Source organism: Vulpes lagopus, chromosome 10 (assembly GCF_018345385.1).
Source record: "Vulpes lagopus strain Blue_001 chromosome 10, ASM1834538v1, whole genome shotgun sequence".
Taxonomy (NCBI): Eukaryota; Metazoa; Chordata; class Mammalia; order Carnivora; family Canidae; genus Vulpes; species Vulpes lagopus.
The window spans coordinates 103,233,042-103,247,432 of NC_054833.1; the positions used below are offsets into that span (position 1 = coordinate 103,233,042).

The window sequence follows — 14,391 nt, forward strand, 5'->3', positions numbered from 1 at the left end:
GAAGACCTGTCACTGGGGCTCCCACAATGCCTTCCTCCTGCTCCTCTCCCATTGGTAGCACGACATAGTAAAAGCATGTCCAGGGTACTCCACCACTGCTGGTCATATTGCTGTACCTCCTACCTCTCTGGTTCCCTTCCCTTCAGGGACTGGAGAGTGTTGGGGCTGGGAAGCCATAACTGAGAGTGGCCTGCTTTGGAACCACATAGTGAGTCTTTGTTCTTGGCCATTTCAATTCTAGTCTGGTTCAAGCAGACGCCTCGAATCTTCTCTGTAGGACCAACTATACTCTATTTCATTAGGTTAACTGAACTGTCCTCTGCCTCCTGTCTGGGTGCCCCTCTGTTCTCCTGGTCTTTAGAGTTCAGAGATTTTGTCTCTTAAAATAGTCTAGAAGTAGCTTTCCCCATGCATTAATGACAGTTTGCTGGGGCTACTATGGCTCTACATACAGCACTAGTGTCCTATGTCACCACAGCCAGAGTCTGGATCTGCTTTCTGCCACATCAGCCCTGGGGTCTGTGAGAAACAGAGCAGTTTGGAGAGAAAGCCTTAAAAGGGATGGTGTTTCTCAGCTACCTGGTGTATATAAGGGGATAGCAGGAGTTGGAACACCTAAGTTGGTGTTGGTGATACTCCAAGTAGGCTGGGGTCTGGACTGGGCGGGAGCTGGGGTCAAGGTTCACACTGGTGAGTACCTAAGAAACAAACCTCATTTCACCTGACATGGAGAGGCCAAACTGGTCCCACAGATCAAAGGGCTACAAGTACCCCAGGTTGGCCTCTGAAAAAAATCCACCTCCCTCATCTGCCTTTTCCACTGCATCTGCAGCCACAAAGTCCCTTCTTAGACCTTCCACCTTCCTTGAGTCCCTCCCACTTGTTGGGCAGGAACCAGATTTCAAAAGTCTAGGGATGAATGGAGAAAGAAGTCCAAATCCAAAAAGATGTTTCAGAGCCTCCAAGGTAGAGGGTAGGAATAGGGCATGCTTTTGAGGACAGGATTTTGCATTAAGGCTCTGATTCATTCTGGAGAAGCCAAGCCTTGGAAAGGGGCCAGAGCAGGATGGAGGATGAACTATATCTCCATGACTCAGGAGAAAAACATCCTAGGATTCTATCTGTTCCTGGTTGCCTCCACCCACCAAAGCACCTGAGAGCAAAGGCACAGGAAGGTTGGATGTGGATTCATGCTTAGGGTTTGATATCTGGTCACCTAGTCTCTTTGATTCATTCACATATTTATGGTGAGCCTACAATCTGCCAGGCACTTGTTTTAGGAGTTGTGGATCTATCTGCTGGCTGGCTGAGGCAGGACCAGCGCAACTTCATTTGGAGTTGCTAGCAGGGCTCAGAAGACATAGAGGAGGAGGAGGCAGTTGGGGAGTAGCGTAGGCAAATATGGGTACAGCTATCATCTCACTGTAACTCAGCTCAGTGGGGTTTTATGTTGGTCCTGCTTCCAGGGAGCAGGGAGGTCTCCCCACTGGTTCCAAACCAAGACATGTCTATAAGCAAAGAATCACCTCCAGTACCATCTAGCTCTTTGTACAGATCAGCAAAAAAACAATTCAATCTGGGTTAGCCCTTCCACAAAACATAAATCAGTACTATACAGATGTCATAGTAGCCAAGCTTTTTTTGCCTGCTTCCACCCTGGAGCTTCTCAACCATCACCTACATGCATAATGAAAGCATCTACTTGGTACAGGTGGCAGGGCATGGATGGCAGGAGCTTCAGGCACTCAAGAGCATTTCCCTGGGCTTCTGGAATGTCCCAGGGCTGCACAGAAGTGATGAACGTCTCATTCCCCACTTTCTTGGCCACTGTGTCTGGATGGAGAGAGCTCCTTCTCCAGCAACCAGCTTGCCCCCCTCACATTCTGAAAGCCAGCAACTGGGCGTGGGGGGGGGGTACCTCTCAGGTGGCTCTGGGTTCCTGGATGGGGGCCTAGCATCCCTCCTCTCCCCCACCCTTACCATTCTCAACATGAAAAAGGGTTTTGCAAGGAACGGGTGAAAAGCCTCAGAGACATACAGCTGCCTTGGTGTTGCCATGGAAACAGCAACAGTTTCTAAGACAAAGCCCTTCCTCCTGCCTCCTGGGGAACCTGGTCTTTCTGCAATGCTCATCCTAAGAGACGGTTAGTGAAAACTGGGCGTTTTCAGCATCTTTACTCTTAAGGCTCTTCTTCCACCAAGGAGTGGGATGGAAGGATCCCCACTTTGGCATTTCCTGTCCCCAAGTCTAGGGAGGAAGTCAGAAAACACATGTTCAGGAGCAGAATGTGCAGCTCATGTTCAAGTTACAAGTCTACCACCTAGGGACGCCTGGACAGCTCAGTTAGTTAAGCATCCCACTCTTGATCTCTGCTCAGGTCTTAATCTCAGAGTGGTGAATTCAAGCCCTGTATTGGACTCCATGCTAGGTGTGGTGCCTACTTAGAAAACAAAACAAAAACCAAGTCTAACATCTAGTCTCCAGGGATCCCTGGGTGGCTCAACAGTTTAGCGGCTGCCTTCGGTCCAGGGCGTGATCCTGGAGTCCCGGGATTGAGTCCCACGTCAGGCTCCCTGCGTGGAGCCTGCTTCTCCCTCTGCCTCTGTCTCTCTGTGTGTCTCTCATAAATAAATAAAATCTTAAAACAGAAATCTAGTCCCCGCTTACCTCCAGGCTCATAGCTCTGTCTTTGTCTGAAATGAATGCCCTCCTAACTCCTCTGCTTCCCTCAGGCTGGGTACAGATGTCCATTAAATGAATTTGCCCCCACACAATCTAAGCCTTATGAAATAAAGGTAGGAGACAGCAGCCCAGAGCAAGCTCTGCCCAGGACCTCTGCCTTCTCTGAGTCTGCCAGAAGGAAACATCTGTGGTTATTAAGCAAGACACTAGTGTGGGGCTCTCACTCCCGGCCCAGCACTGAGGGGACACGGCAGGTGAAAGGACCGCTGCTGGGACTTTTCACCAGAAAACACCAGGAGTCTACTCCCAGCCCTTTTAGGAGGAGTTCAGAGCTAGAAACTGAGTGCTGGCCTCAAGCAAGAATGGAGTACAAATTCTGGCTCCCCATCTACCCAACAAATAAGCCTGAAACTCGGGCCTTTATCGAAGGTTCTGGTATCCGAGACAGCAGCGGCAACTCCTCCACTGCCAGACAAGACTAAGGAGGCCAGTCCCTCCCTCTGGAGGCCTGTCCTAGGCTCCTCCCTGCGGCTCCCCAGGGCTCACCTCATGATGAAATTATGCCCATCCACATCTGGGCCGTAGCCAGAGCCCCGCAGGTTGCCTGAGTTCCCCACTACCGCACAGCGCCGGCACTGGTGGGGGTCCCGGAAACGGTAGGGGTTCTCGCCTGGTACTATCTGGAACAGCTTCTCCAGTACCTCGTTGGTGTTGTGTGACTTGAACTGGGGCTGCAGCATCTGTGGACGTGAGGGAAGAAGGAAGGAGGGGGGATTATGCAAACAAGGAGGAATTCCTGCCTGCTGCCCTCACCGTCCAGTCTCAGTCAGAGAGAGCAATTCTCTCTGAACAGTTGAGGATGTTCCCCTTTTCAACGATGGTACAACGTCCCCTTCAAGACTGGTGCCCTGCTCATCAGGAGTACTCTAATGCACTGGAGGGGCTCAGGGGTCAAGTGGTTCTGCAAAGCAAAGAAACTTCTGGGCTTGTCAAGCCTCCAGAGGCCCCTGCTCTGCTGTACTCTCAGGGGAGCTATGAGTCATTTTGAGGTGCAGTTAGCAGAGAAAACCCTGTGAAGTTCAGGGGCTCATTCCTAACCAGCCTACAGAGGGCGCCGCTGGGACTCAGCCTGAGGGCCCAGAGTTACAAAAGCCTCATCTGAGGCAATATCCAGGGATAACTGGAGACACCCCCTGAGCCCTGGAGGACAGGAGGAGGGAAGGCAGTGAAATATAGGAATTCTTTCAAAGTCAGAATGGCTGGAATCAAACTGGTTCCCTGCTCTTCCCACCACCAGTGACCGCAAAAGACTGTGACAGGAAGCTGGGGCTGCCCTCAAATGCCTACGTGCCAGGCAAGCAAAGCTCAGGAGTAAAGAGGCAGATGGGGCTTATGGCAAACAGGAGGCCTCCTCAAAAACAAGTGACATCAGCCAATGTTGCCATGTGGTATTGTGAGCCCAAAAGGACCAAATTTTCCAGTTTTTTGAGAAGCTGAAAATATAGATTTCATGTGAAATATCCTGATTTCTAAGTGTTGGTAACTATTGCAAATATTTTTAAAATATTTACAAGGGCGCCTGGGTGGCTCAGGTGGTTGAGCAGCCAACTCTTGATTTCGGCTAAGGTTGTAATCTCAGGGTCCTGGGATCAGGCCCCACATTGGGCTCTGTGCTTAGCACAGAATCTACTCCAGATTCTCTCTCTTCTCTCCCTCTACCCCACCCCTGTTTGAGTGTTCTTTCTCTCTAAATAAATAAAATCTTTTAAAAAAATTTTTTTGGGGGCAGCCTGGTGGCTCAGCGGTTTAGCGCCGCCTTCAGCCTGGTGCCTGATCCTGGGGACCCGGGATCGAGTCCCATGTCAGGCTCCCTGCATGAAGCCTGTTTCTCCCTCTGCCTGTGTCTCTGCCTACCCACCCCCCATGAATAAATAAATAAAATCTCTAAAATTTTTCTTTTAATTTAAAAAAATTGAACAGACTGGACTTGATTCACAAGCCACAGATCAGTAAGGTAGAAACTAGGGTGTTAAAATGATCTGTGAGGGGTGTCTGGGTGGCTCAGTTAAGCATCTGACTCTTGATTTCTGCTCAGGTTGTGATCTCAGAGTTGTGAGGCTGAGCCCTATGTTGGGCCTGCAATGGGCATGGAGTCAGCTTGAGGGTTCTCTTTTCCCCTCTGCCCCTCCCCACTTCCTCTCTTAAAAAAAAAAAAAAAAGGCATAAAAAGCTCTGTATTCTGAGCCATAACACAAGGATTATAACTAAGCAGGAGCTGATCAGGGGATACCATAAATGATGGAGACCACATAGGCCTGCTTCTCTGCCTCTCTTCTGCACACAGGAAAGGCCCCTAAGAACAAGAACACAAACTGAGTGTGGAAGGGAAGCTTAGCTCTGACACAGGAATTTCTAAGTTCATAGCAAAAGAGGGTGGCTGTGAGGAGTGAGAGCAGTGGTTTCTGCTGTGTCTTGGCCAAGGAACATGCTTGGTGCTTAAACTGCCCTGAGTTCCATTCCTACGGGAAGAAGGAGGCTTGGCCTATCCATAGGTCTACGTCTGCCTAGAGTCCTGTTCTGCTCTTGATGACCACTACAGAGACCCATAACCTTGGGCAAGCCCTGTGCACAATCTGAACCATGATTTTCCCCACAAAATGAAGGCTGTGACTATGATTAACAAGCAGAACCCTTCAAAAGCTCCAGGCTGTTACAGGATTGGCCTGTGGGGCTCCTGATGATCCTTGCTCTGTAGATCTCCCCATTCTTAGGGACTCAGTCTGGGTCAGGAAGTGGGATCTGTAAATTATTCTGATAAGCCTGATCACAGGAGCTCATCCTTATTGCTTCTCTGAATGTGAGAAACAGGGGAGTCATCATCCTCCCCATATGCCAGCTGGGGAAACCAGGAGCCATGAGCTGCTTCCCAAGGCCGCCAGTGGGGAATGTAGGTAGCCTCTGGGCCCCTGGGCTAAGTACCAATGTTGTTCTACCTGACACAACTGGCAACCAGATGGCCTTGGCAGAGCCTGGGGTGTGATACTCCAGAGATGACAGGGATGGAAGGCCAGTTAAAAGCAGCTGAAAGGGGACAGGATCCAAAAGGGCAGGGAGCCTTGAACACGCCTGTCCCGTCATCCCCTCCCCTTCATTTCCCTTATCACCCATAGGAATTGATAATGTTTTCTTATCCTGACCAGGAAGAAAGTCTTTCCCAGCAATTGTAAAAAGTCAAATAAGTGGCCCTCATGGTGTTTAAAATTATTGTGAGCCAACGTTTACAAATTAGGATAGTACACAAAAAACTGTGGACTTCTAGGTTCTCTTAGAGGGTCAGAAGACCCAGCAATGATAGGTCACATCCCTGAAAGAGCACCAGTTGCTGCAGCTGAGTGGCTTCCTTCTTTATAAAGGGCAGACCGACCTTTTCCCTGCCATAGTCCTTACCTTTCACCATCTTCCTCCTTGGGGCCTATTTCTCCTAGTTATCTCCCTGGCTACTAGGTATTTCTGGTCTTCTTGACCCTACAGACACTAGAAAACAGTTCTCTCCTTCTAGGCCAAAGCTCATCCTGCCTTTCAGAATCTGTGACCCTAGTAAGTGGCTCTGGTCAAATGAACGTAATATTTTGTCAAGGCTCTGGGGGTCCAAATCCCAGCAGGGGCTTGAAGAGTGACTCCCAAACAGGGGCCAGCAAAGGGGAGGCAGGAGGGGCTGCAGCTCTCACCATCCACCACCTCTGGACATCTGGAGGCAGATCCATATTCTCTCGGGTCCACACAGGGGAAATGTTGCTGTTGAAGTGGCTGTCAAACCAGTCAGAGGCGCCAGTGTCACCCATGCAGCGGCGGCAGGCACAGCTCTTACCGGTGAGCCCCTCCTTGCTGAGGCGCTGCAGACCAGCATAGCCAGGCACCAGCTTCACCCGGTGGGTACCGCCCAGGGCCCCTGAGTCCAGGTAGGGCAAGGTGGCCATGCTGTGGTGGGAGTAGGTAAAGAGCAGTGACATGATGAACACCAGCAGGAAGGCCACAGAGAGGAACCACACCCGCAGGGAGCACTTCATGGTTTGGCGCCCCGGGGGGCTAGACCACCAGCCTGGTGGGCGGGTGGGTGTCACCGTGGCCACTCCCTTCCCAGCCCACTGATGGGCCAGCCACAGTGTAGCCTGTGTCTCCTGGCACCACGTGCAAAGGGCATAGGGGCACGTGCTGAGGAGGGAACAGAGGCAGGGGTCCCTTACCACACCCTCCCTCAACGTAAGGAGAAAGCACAGTAGGCAGGAGTGGCTCTCCTGTCCCTGAGTCACTCGAGTGCCAGCTATGGCTTCATCGGGTCTCTCTGTCACTAGCTGGGCCACAGAGGCTCTGACTCTCCTAATGCCCTGGTGAGGGGGAGGTCAGTCCATCCCAGCTCTCTAGTCCCTTGGAGCTGCTGGCTGCCAGCTCTGGGGGCCCCCCTCTTTGGTGGCTCGAAATGGTCCAGTCTGGAGCATTCGGGGTCCTTGTGGTTCATGAGCAGACACGGAGGCGGCCCCTCGTCCCCTGCAGTGGGGAAGCCCTCGAACCCCAATCACAGCAGAGAGCCCATGGGCTTCAAGTGGCCTGGATTCCATCCGAGAGTCGTCCCCACCTCAGCTGGCCCTCCTGGCCTACCCCCTCCGCCAGAGGAGGAAACAAGGCCCCAGTCCTGAGAGGAGAAACCCAAGAAGCTCCACCGGTGTCGGAAGACTCTGCTGCAGAGACCAAGATCCTCCTGGCAGCAGGTTCTGCCCTTCTGCTTCCCATTCGAGGTGTTGGTCCCTTCTCCTGATGGTCACAGCCCCAAATGTGGTTGCTGAGGCGTTTGCGGTCCTCCAGGGCCTGGGAACAGCTGCTGCTCAGCAGGGACCTACTTTGAATGCTGTCTGGGTCAGCTGAGCGTGTGCCGAGCTCCCTGCCAGGGCCTGGGCCTCCTTGGTGCCACTGGCCCAGCGTTGCAGGCAGGCTGCTCTGCCCATCCCCACTCCCCTGAGGCCTCCTGTCCTGCTGTTAGCTCGTGCTAGCAGTAATCCCCTGGCAGGTTCCCCCTCACTCGTCAGGCGCCAGGCTGCCGCAGCATGACCCTGAAATTGCAGAGAGAAAAAGTAATGTGCAGATAAATTGCACACACACACACACACACACACACACACACACACACATGCTCTCCCCCAGCCCTGCCCCCACGTCCCAGAGAGGACAAAGCCAGCAGCAGAGGAGACGCCTATGTAACCAAAGGGTGGACGAAAGAAAGGGCCCTCCCCTTTACCCACCCATAGATAGCTCTCAGGGGCTGCAGAGGAAAAGATTAGCCTGCTCTCTCACTTATTAGCCAGAAAGTAAACAAGGACATAAAATGACTTCCTTGGAGTCCATGGCAAGTCACTGGCAGAACCAGGTTTAGAAAGTTCCTAGTGTAACTATGTAAGGTTAATTTCAGGTGAAACTGAAGAGAAAATGGTACAGAAGAAAGATCAGAGGAGACTGAAGATATGGCTCCCCACCCTGATGTTCTCTACCCTCCGAGTACCTGTGACAAGCTCTTCTGAGCAAGAGGTCATTGGGGGAGAGGACTGGGCCTCTGACCTGGGATTTGCCTTCTCCTCTCTTGAGTATGGGCTCCAGATGAGGCATTTCTGGGTTAGTTCAGTGAACCATTAACAATCCTTCCAACTCTAGTATCAGGGAGATAACCTGTCAGGACACAGAAGTGCTGGGCTCAGTGCCCCCACCACACAGCCATCTGGACAGCTGCCTTCATCTATATGTTACAGATGAAATGAATGCCAGAGCCCCCGGGGCACGGACAGTCTGAGGCCTTGTGCTGCCCTGGTGGGCAAGAACAGGGAGAAAAGCTAGCAGTTTGGGGATGGGCCCTGAGAAAAGGAGTCTGAATCCATGCCCTGTGCAAGGGAGCCTGGGTAAGAGTCAGGCACAAGGCTGAGAGTGGAGGCCCTGGGCCTTGGCTCCATGCCACGGGGATCACTTAAATCTGGCCACCTGCCTGTCCCCACCAGCTCTTCTTCAAATCCTGCTAGCCCTGGTTCTGACCAGTCCTGGGGCCTCAAGGCCCCTTGCTGACAGCTAAAGCTCCAGCCAGCCTTTCCAGAGTCCTCTGGCTGCTGCTCCTCTGAGACTTTGTGTTCAAGAACCTCAGCTGCCCCCTCCACACATGGCAGCTCAAATTTCTGGAGCCAAGCCAAACCACAAAGCCATCAGGGAATGGAACTAGCATGTTCCAATAGGGAAAACATTAACTGGGTGGGGAAATAATGTTCGCAGAAGTAAAGGAACTTGCCTAAGGTCACAATCTTGTGAGTAGAGGTGAGATCTGTGTCCAGGTCTATCTGGTTCCAAAGGCTGTGACTGGCCAGGGCACAGAAAAAGGCCTGTGAATTCTTCCAACTACCAAAGGGCTCTGGGACAAGTAACAAGGAGACACGGAAGCTGGTTCCCAAGGTCACGAGTAAAGCTTCCCTCTCACCCAGGACATCTGGCTCTAATTCCCAGGGGCTCCAGCAACACTGGCTCCAATGTACTTTACTTCTGATGTTTTATTGCACCCATTTGGAAGGCCAGACTCCAAGGCATGGCCTTTTGCTGATTGTCTGTAAATAGGAAGCCAGGTCATTGTCCCTTCCCATTCTCCCTCTACCCCTTTCCACACCCAACATTTAAGTGAAAGGATTTGAGGTTTTACAGGTGTTGCTCCCAACATCCTGGGGCCTGGGAGCACCAACTTGAGGGGAGTGGCCCAGGGAGACATGACTTTCCAAGGGGCCTCTCCACAAAGACCTGGTTTCTGATGGACAGCCCACTGTGGCCACTGAAAGCAGGGGCTGGGCAGAAGCCAGTAGGAGAGGTCTCCCCCGATGGGGAAGTTAACTCTTTGGGATTCTAACTCAATAAAGGAAGGACCTGAGGTAACAGGCTGCTTTGTGGGGGAGAGGAAAAGCTCTAGCTTCAACAAGGTGTTTGGGAAGAGCAGAGAAGTGGAGTAACCAGGAAAGCCCTTGCTTTGTGAACTCCATGGCCAGGAGCCTGAGTGGCTCAACATGAGTTGGGGACAAAGACACAAGGAAGAACTGTTGCCGAGACCAAGAAACATCAGAGACCCTTAGATATGCACCTCAAACCCCAGAAGTCACCCAGTACTGACCCTGTGAAGTGCTTTCGTGCACCTTGTTTCCTCCAGTGGAATTCCTGTGCCCTCCAATTGCCCACTGCCTAATTCTGATTTCTCCCCTCACAGCTGCCCTGATCATTCACATTAAGCCCATGCATACACACATCAATATAAAAAAATTGAAGGGAGGACACGCACTCTGGTACCACAAAGGGAATCAGATCAGGCTTCTGGTGCTACCTGGCTGCTGGGGAGTTGTTTGTTCATTCCACAGATACTTAATAGGCCAGCGGTGGGCCACAGGGACAGTGTGGGACAGGACACACCCATCCTGTCCTCACAGAGCTTCTGTCTAGGTGCAAATACAAAGGGAAATTATAAAGACCCCTGAGAGAAAACAAAGAGTGCAAAAAGAATAAGAAGGAAGCAAGCCTGACCTGTTAAAACAGAAAACAAGAAGACCCATGAAGCAGGAGATGGTGGTGAGGGTGGCGGAGAGGAAAGCAAAGCCAGCCACAGAGAGCTTTGAAGGGATTAGGATTTATTATGAAGCTGATGGCAGGGTTTTTGTTTTGTTTTGTTTTGTTTGATGGCAGGGTTTTGAAGAGGGCTGTGTCATGACCTGATTTACATCTTAAAATGGAGGAATTTTTGTTTTAATTCCAGTATAGTTAATATACAGTGTTATACTAGTTTTGGGTGTACAAAATAGTGAGTCAACACTTCTATACATCACCCTGTGGTCATCAGGGCAAGTGCCTTCCTTAATCCCCATCACCTGTTTCACACATCCCTCCACCCACCTCCCCTCTGGTAACCATCTGTTTGTTCTCTTCAGCTAAGAGTCTGTTTCTTAGTTTGTCTTTTTTCTTTGCTCATTTATTTTGCTTTTTAAATTCCACATATGAGTGAGATCATGTGGTATTTGTCTTTCTCTGACTTATTTCACTTAGCATTATACTCTCTAGCTGTATCCACATTGTTGCAAATGGCAAGACTGTATGCTTTTTTATGGGTGAATAATATTCCTTTTGGGTGAATAATATTCATATATATATCACATCTTTTGTATACATTCATCAATGGATGCTTGGGCTGCTTCCATAATTTGCCTATTTTAAATAATGCTGTGATAAACATAGGAATGCTTGTATCCCTTTGAATAAAAACACTATTTTATATTCTTTGGGTAAATACCTAGTAGTGTGATTGCTGGATCATAGGGTAGTTCTATTTTTAATCTTTTGAGGAATCTTCATACTGTTTTCCACAGTGGCTGCACCAGTTTGCATTTCTACCAAGTGCACGAGGGTTCCTTTTTCTCTACATCTTCGCCAACACTTGTCGTTTCTTGTGTTTTTGGTTGTAGCCATTCTGACAGGTGTGAGGGGATAGCTCATTGTGGTTTTGATTAGCATTTCCCTGATGATGAGTGATGCTGATCATCTTTTCATGTATCTGTTGGCCATCTGGATGCCTTCTTTACAGGAATGTCTGTTCATGTCTTCTGCCCATTTTTTAATTGAATTATTTGTTTTTTGGGTTTTGATTTATATAAATTCTTTATATATTTTGGTACTAACACCTTTATTGGATATGTTATTTACAAATACCTTTTCCTATTCCACAGGCTGCCTTTTAGTTTTGCTGATTGTTTCCTTCATTGTGCAGAAGCTTTTTATTTTGATATTGTCTCAATAGTTTTCTTTTAAAGATTTTATTCATGAGAGAAATAGAGAGAGAGAGAGGCAGAGGCAGAGACACAAGCAGGCTCCATGCCAGAAACCCGACATGGGACTCAATCCGGGGTCTCCAGGATCACACCTTGGGCTGAAGGCGGCGCTAAACCCCTGAGCCACCCAGGCTGCCTGTGTCCCAGTAGTTTATTTTTGCTTTTATTTCCCTTCCCTCAGGAGACATATATAGAAAAATGTTGCTATGGCCAATGTCACAGATATTACTTACTGCCTGTGCTCTCTTCTAGGACTTTTATGGGAAAATTAAAAAAAAAAATAACAGTACCCAGAGTTGGGAGAAGATATGGAGTATTAAGAACACTTACACACCACTGTTGGGACAATAAATTGGTACAATGCTTTGGAAAATAATTTGGCATTACTTAATAAAGACAGATATAAGTATATCCCAGTGGTGTTTTATGCTTTTTAAAAGAGAAATTAAAAACCATCTTTCTCACAAAAGGCATAGTTGGGAATAGAATGTGAGAGTAGAAAGTTCCCCTTGCTGTCCGGGCTAATTTATTTTATGACTTCCTTTGTGTGGACATCCTCAGAGATTAATCCTCCTCAGATTTGGGTGTGGGAATGAATGGCTTTCTCACTGAAAGGCTGAATACTTAGAATCATTAACAAATCCAGTGAGTTCAGTCTGCTTGTAATTTTAAGCAGATTTAAAGCTTAAGGTGAACTCTGACAACAGGTTAAGTATAGGGTTTCATTTTTTCCCCTAAAATCTCACCCCCACTTGGGACAGTTTTTTCCCACTAGAATTTAATTCACATGAAATATAATGCAGAGATCTTTCAATGTAAACTTGATGAATTTTTACCTATGTGCACATCCATAGAACCACCCATCAGAAAACACAGAGCATCCCGATCACTGCAGAGTCAGTTCCCTTGTACTCCTTGCTAGTCAATATCCAGCAATCCACCACTTTTCTGAGTTTTGTCACCATACATTACAATCACTTGCTCTTGAAATTCATATAAACACTTATTATGTACACTCTTGTGTGTCTGGCTTCTTTTGTTCAGTGCAGTGTTTTGGAGACTCTATATTGTATCTGTCTATAGTCTGTTCTTTTCCACGTTTGGACATTTGAGTTGCTTCCAAATTGGAGTTGTTATGAATAAAATTGCCCTAAACTTCTTGTATAAGTCTTTTTGTGGATACTACTCTTATTTCTCTTGGGTAAATACTTAGGAGTGGAAATACTGGGTAGGTATATGCTAAACTTTACTAGAAATTACCAAATAGTTTTCCAAAGTGATTTTAGTATCTTACATTTCCACCAGTAATGTACAACATGTTGTTCCATTTGTTCCATGTCTGTGAAATTTTCTATTTTTTAAAAGCTTAGGCCTTCCTAATAGGTATATAATCAACTCTAGTATTTCTACTACCAGGTACATATGGATATGTACACCAAGAGACATACAAGGATGTTCAATGGATAAGAGCTGAAAACTGCAGACAGAAAAAAATGAATGAACTCTAGATTCAGACATCAATAGGGATGAATGTAACCAAAAAAACCCTATTATATTGAGCAAAAAAAGTAAGTCAAGGATAAACATCAATAGTAGGAGTTCACTCAAAAGTTAGAAAGCTTGCAACGCTAAATGTATACCTCCACATATAGAAGATAAAACAGTACATAAGATCAAAGAAGTGATGTAAAATTCAAGAAATTCCTCTGGAGGGACAGGATGGTAGATAAGATAGATCAAGGAGGGGCCTACAGAGGCTTCAGAAGTGCTAGGTAATGCATTACTCCTTAATCTAGGTTGTGGAAACAGTACTTTTTATTTTCATTCTTTAAAGAATATGTATATGATATAAAATTTCCTACTAGGCAAATCCATAAGGCAGATAATGGTTGCCTAGGGCAGGGAGTTGTGGGGAGATGGGGAGTGCTGCTATTGGGTTTGGTGTTGCCTTCTAGGTGATGAAATGTTCTAAAATTGTGGTATGGTTGCATAATCATGTGAATAGACTAAAACCCACTGAATTGTACACTTGAAATGGGTGAACTGTATGGTATGTGAATTATAACTCAATAAATGTTACCCAAAAAAGGAATGGGATAAAGTGGAATGTTAAGTTGGGAGATATTGCAGAATGTTTGTGTGCTGGTAGAAGGAAAAGTTAATGCTGCAGGAAAAAGACAGGACAGTCAAAAAGCAAAATCCTTGGGATGCCTGGGTGGCTCAGTGGTTGAGTGTCTGCCTTTGGCTCAGGATGTGATCCTGGTCCTGGGATCGAGTCCCACATCAGGCTTCCTGTGAGGAGCCTGCTTCTCCCTCCGCCTATGTCTCTGCCTTTCTCTCTATCTCTCATGAATAAATAAATAAAATCTTAAAAAAAAAAAAACACAGCAAAACTCTTGAGTAGTAAGAAGGGATGGAAGCTGGTGCCTACATGGAAAAGGTCTACCTGAGAAACAGGAGGCAAAGCAGAGCATGAGGCACAGAGAGAGGGAGTGATATGGTAATAGGAAATGAAGAGGGTCTCTTTATTGCTGGGGTTGGATATTGACAGAGACCAGATGTGAAACAGTCCTCTAAGAGACCAGGGAAGTCACATGGGAAATTTGGTAGGTAGCAGAGCAATGCCGTGGTCCTCTGACTGGTTTGTGGTCACAAATTTAGCAAATTTGGTGAGACCATTCAACAATACATGTCCCCTGTAGGGCTGGCTGAGCTTGAAATGCTGAGCTGAGCAGAGGAACTGGTGATCAGAATTCAGAAGGTCAGGGGCAGCAAGGGCCTTGAACAATGGATGGGTTTCTCTCCCCTAGTGCTTTCTACCAATCAAAG

The 14,391-nt window shown here is 48.0% G+C and overlaps 1 protein-coding gene across 4 annotated transcripts in view; it reads right to left on the reverse strand.

Moving 5' to 3' along the window:
• Positions 1-14,391, reverse strand: part of ST3GAL2 (ST3 beta-galactoside alpha-2,3-sialyltransferase 2) — a 52,498-nt gene that overhangs the window by 11,447 nt on the left and 26,660 nt on the right. For 2 of the 4 annotated variants that reach the window (XM_041771033.1, XM_041771035.1), the window contains exons 2-3: positions 6,412-7,788; positions 3,230-3,423 (exon numbers count right to left, since the gene is read on the reverse strand). In XM_041771033.1, coding sequence (XP_041626967.1) covers positions 3,230-3,423; positions 6,412-6,750 — 533 coding nt within the window. In that variant the 5' untranslated portion in view covers positions 6,751-7,788. Of the gene's footprint in view, positions 1-3,229; positions 3,424-6,411; positions 7,789-8,234; positions 8,399-14,391 lie in introns of all 4 variants that reach the window. The other 2 variants (XM_041771034.1, XM_041771032.1) reach the window with 2 other exon arrangements.